Source organism: Orycteropus afer, unplaced genomic scaffold, assembly GCF_000298275.1.
Source record: "Orycteropus afer afer isolate SDZICR_OR568_19922 unplaced genomic scaffold, OryAfe1.0 scaffold01055, whole genome shotgun sequence".
Classification (NCBI taxonomy): Eukaryota; Metazoa; Chordata; class Mammalia; order Tubulidentata; family Orycteropodidae; genus Orycteropus; species Orycteropus afer.
In genome coordinates this window covers 156062-158968 of record NW_006922642.1, presented here as the reverse complement: position 1 = coordinate 158968, position 2907 = coordinate 156062, and the positions used below count along the sequence as shown (strand labels likewise).

The 2907-nt window shown below is 40.0% G+C and overlaps 1 protein-coding gene across 1 annotated transcript in view; it reads right to left on the bottom strand.

Annotated features, from left to right (window-relative positions):
* WNK3 (WNK lysine deficient protein kinase 3) overlaps positions 1 to 2907 on the bottom strand; it is a 266882-nt gene that overhangs the window by 157411 nt on the left and 106564 nt on the right. Inside the window, exon 7 of the mRNA XM_042783403.1 lies at positions 1904 to 1951. Within this exon, the coding sequence (XP_042639337.1) occupies positions 1904 to 1951 (48 nt within the window). The remainder of the gene's footprint in view (positions 1 to 1903; positions 1952 to 2907) is intronic.

Sequence of the window (2907 nt, the reverse complement as noted above, 5' to 3'; positions counted from 1 at the left end):
GTGGGTGCATCACCCTAGGTTGACTGTTCTCCATGTAAGTCTTATTTACTTTAAGAGCCAGCCCTTGGTAGTGAGTTTTATCCCAAGCCTGAAGTCAACCCAGGGCCATAGTCCTGGGGGTCCCACCAGACTCCCATCAGACAAGTAATTCTGGTCATTATTGTCTTTTTGGATTTTGTTCTGTGTTTTCCTCCCACTCTACCCAGGATCTCCACTTTTGATCCCTTCCTGAATGGTTGGCATTGATAGCCTGGCACCATCTAGTTCTTCTGGTCTCAAGGTCCATCATGTCCTAGGGCTGAATCCAGCTTGAATTCCTGGCAGCTCCCTGTCAACGTAATGCTGCAGCCATTTTTTAATTATCTTCAGCAAAATTTTACTTGCATGTGATATTAATGATATGATTTGATAATTTCCACTTTCTGTTGGATCACTCTTCTTTGGAGTGAGCACAAATACAGTTTTCTTCCAGTTGATTGGCCAGGTAGCTGTATTCCAAATTTCTTGACATAAATGAGTGAGTGTCTCCAGCACTGCTTCCATTCGTTGAAACCTCTCAATGGATATTACATCAATTCCTGGAGCCTTGTTTTTCATCAATTTCTTCAATGTAGCTTGGACTTCTTCCTTCGATACAATCAGTTTTTGATTATGTTCTGCCTTGTGAAGTGGTTGAACACTGACCAACTCTTTATGGTACAGTCACTCTGTGTATTCCTTCCATCTTCTTTTGACACTTCCTACATCATTCAACATTTTACCCATAGAATCCTCCAAGATTGCAACTTGAGGCTTATATTTTTTCTTCAGTTCTTTCAGCTTGAGAAACGTGAAATGTATTCTTCTCTTCTGCTTTTCCAATGCCAGGCCATAGCACATTTCATTATAATACTCTTGTCTTCTCAAGCTGCCCTTTGGAATCTCCTATTCAGCTCTTTTATTTCATCATTTCTTCCACTTGCTTTAGGTACTATACGTTCAAGACCAAGTTTCAGAGTCTCTTCTGACATCCATTTTGCCTTTTTCTCACTTTCCTGTCTTTTTAATGACTTTTTGCCTGCTTCTTATATGATGTTTATGTTGTCCAAAAACCTGTCTTATATTCAGTCACTGATGTTCAATGTGTCAAATCTATTCTTCAGATGTTTTCTAAACTCAAGTGGGATGTAATGAAGGTCTTACTTTGACTCTTGTGGACTTGTTTTAATTTTCTTCAGTTTCAACTTGAACTTGCTTATGACCGATTGATGGTTTGTTTCAAAGCCAGCTCCTGGACTTGTTCTGACTGATGACACTGAACTTCTCCATTGCTTTTTACCACAGATGTAGCAAATTTGACTCTAGTGTATTCCATCTAACAAGGTCCACAAGAATAGTCACCATTTATGTTGTTGAAAAAAAGGTATTTGCAATGGATAATTTGTTGGTTTTGCAAAATTCTACCGTGTAGTCTCTGGTATCATTTCTATCACCAATATCATATTTCAGTTAATAACTAACTTAGCATAGCTGAAAAAGCTGAATCCTTAACTGGTTTTGAGAAGCAGTTATATATTTAAGTCCCTGCCCCCCACCCTCCATTCCACGTCACTGGGTAATTGCTTCTCCCCTGTCCCAGAAGATTAGAGTTTTGGTCTCTAGCAAAGATAAAAGAGGATCTCTGAACTACGGAACACCAAGCACAGTTGAAGACATGGCTACCATGTGGAAAACAAGAAGATTAAGTCAGCATGTTCATGATGAATGTCAAATGCAGAATGGTGGCACAGTGTGTAAGGCATGTGGATGCTAACCAGAAGGTTAGCAGTTCAAACCCACCAGCTGCTACTCCACAGGAGGAAGATGAAGCAATCAACTTAATGACAGCGAGTTTGCTTTGGTTTGGCTTCCCCCAATTGGCTACCAGAATACTGGTAACCAGACTTTTACACTCCAGAGATTGAGAGACTTTTCTCTGGGGAATCTGGTCAACCCAAGATGAAAGGCTTAAGATACTGATACATCACAGATTCCCCAATTAATGGCTCACCAAGATACCCTAAATTAGAGGTAAAAGCTCACAAATCCTATGCAAGCAATCACAGCTTTCAATCAGTTTGTCAGTCCCTGTGGTAGGTAGAATTATGATCTCCCCAAAGAATTCACCCTGGATCTATGAATATGGTGAGATATCACTGTCATTACTGTGTAATAGTACATGACACAGTTGACTTTATTATAGGGAGATTATTCAGGTGAGCCTGATCCAATCACATGAGACCTTAAACCAAAGAACTTTTATCAGCTGATGGCAAAAAAGAAAGTCAGTAATTCACAGCACTGATAAGATTCAAAACTCTACTGCTGGTTTTGAAAATAGGGTGGAGACACATGCCGACTGAAGAGCACCCTAAATCATCTGAGACTAACCCCCCCAGCCAACAAGGAAACAGAGCCCTCAGTCTTATAACCACATAGGCTTGAATTCTGCCAAGAGCCTGAATGAGCCTAGAAGTAAATTCTACTCCAGAAAGCTTCTGGATAAAAAGTCCAAACTAGCTGGCACTTTGATTTCAGCCTTTTGGTAATATTCTGTATTTCTTAACAAAGATAGTGTTTTATTAGTGTTCATACTGTATGTACTGATTTAATGTATTCATGTGGAAAAACATTTCAAACTAAAATAATTTAAATAAAGAAAAGGAGAAAATGGGAAGACAGAAAGCAATGAGAAGTGGAAAGGAATCAATCCTGACTGATACTAGAAAGGGGGTTGTGATGGTTATGTTTGTGTGTCAACTTTGCTGGGCCTGGTTGAGTGGTTGGACAGCTGGATGTAGTATTCCCCATGATGAGACTGGCAATCAACTCCATGGTGGAATCTACTGGGAGCAGCTGAGTAGCTGCCTTTGGGTATGTGGTCTGCTT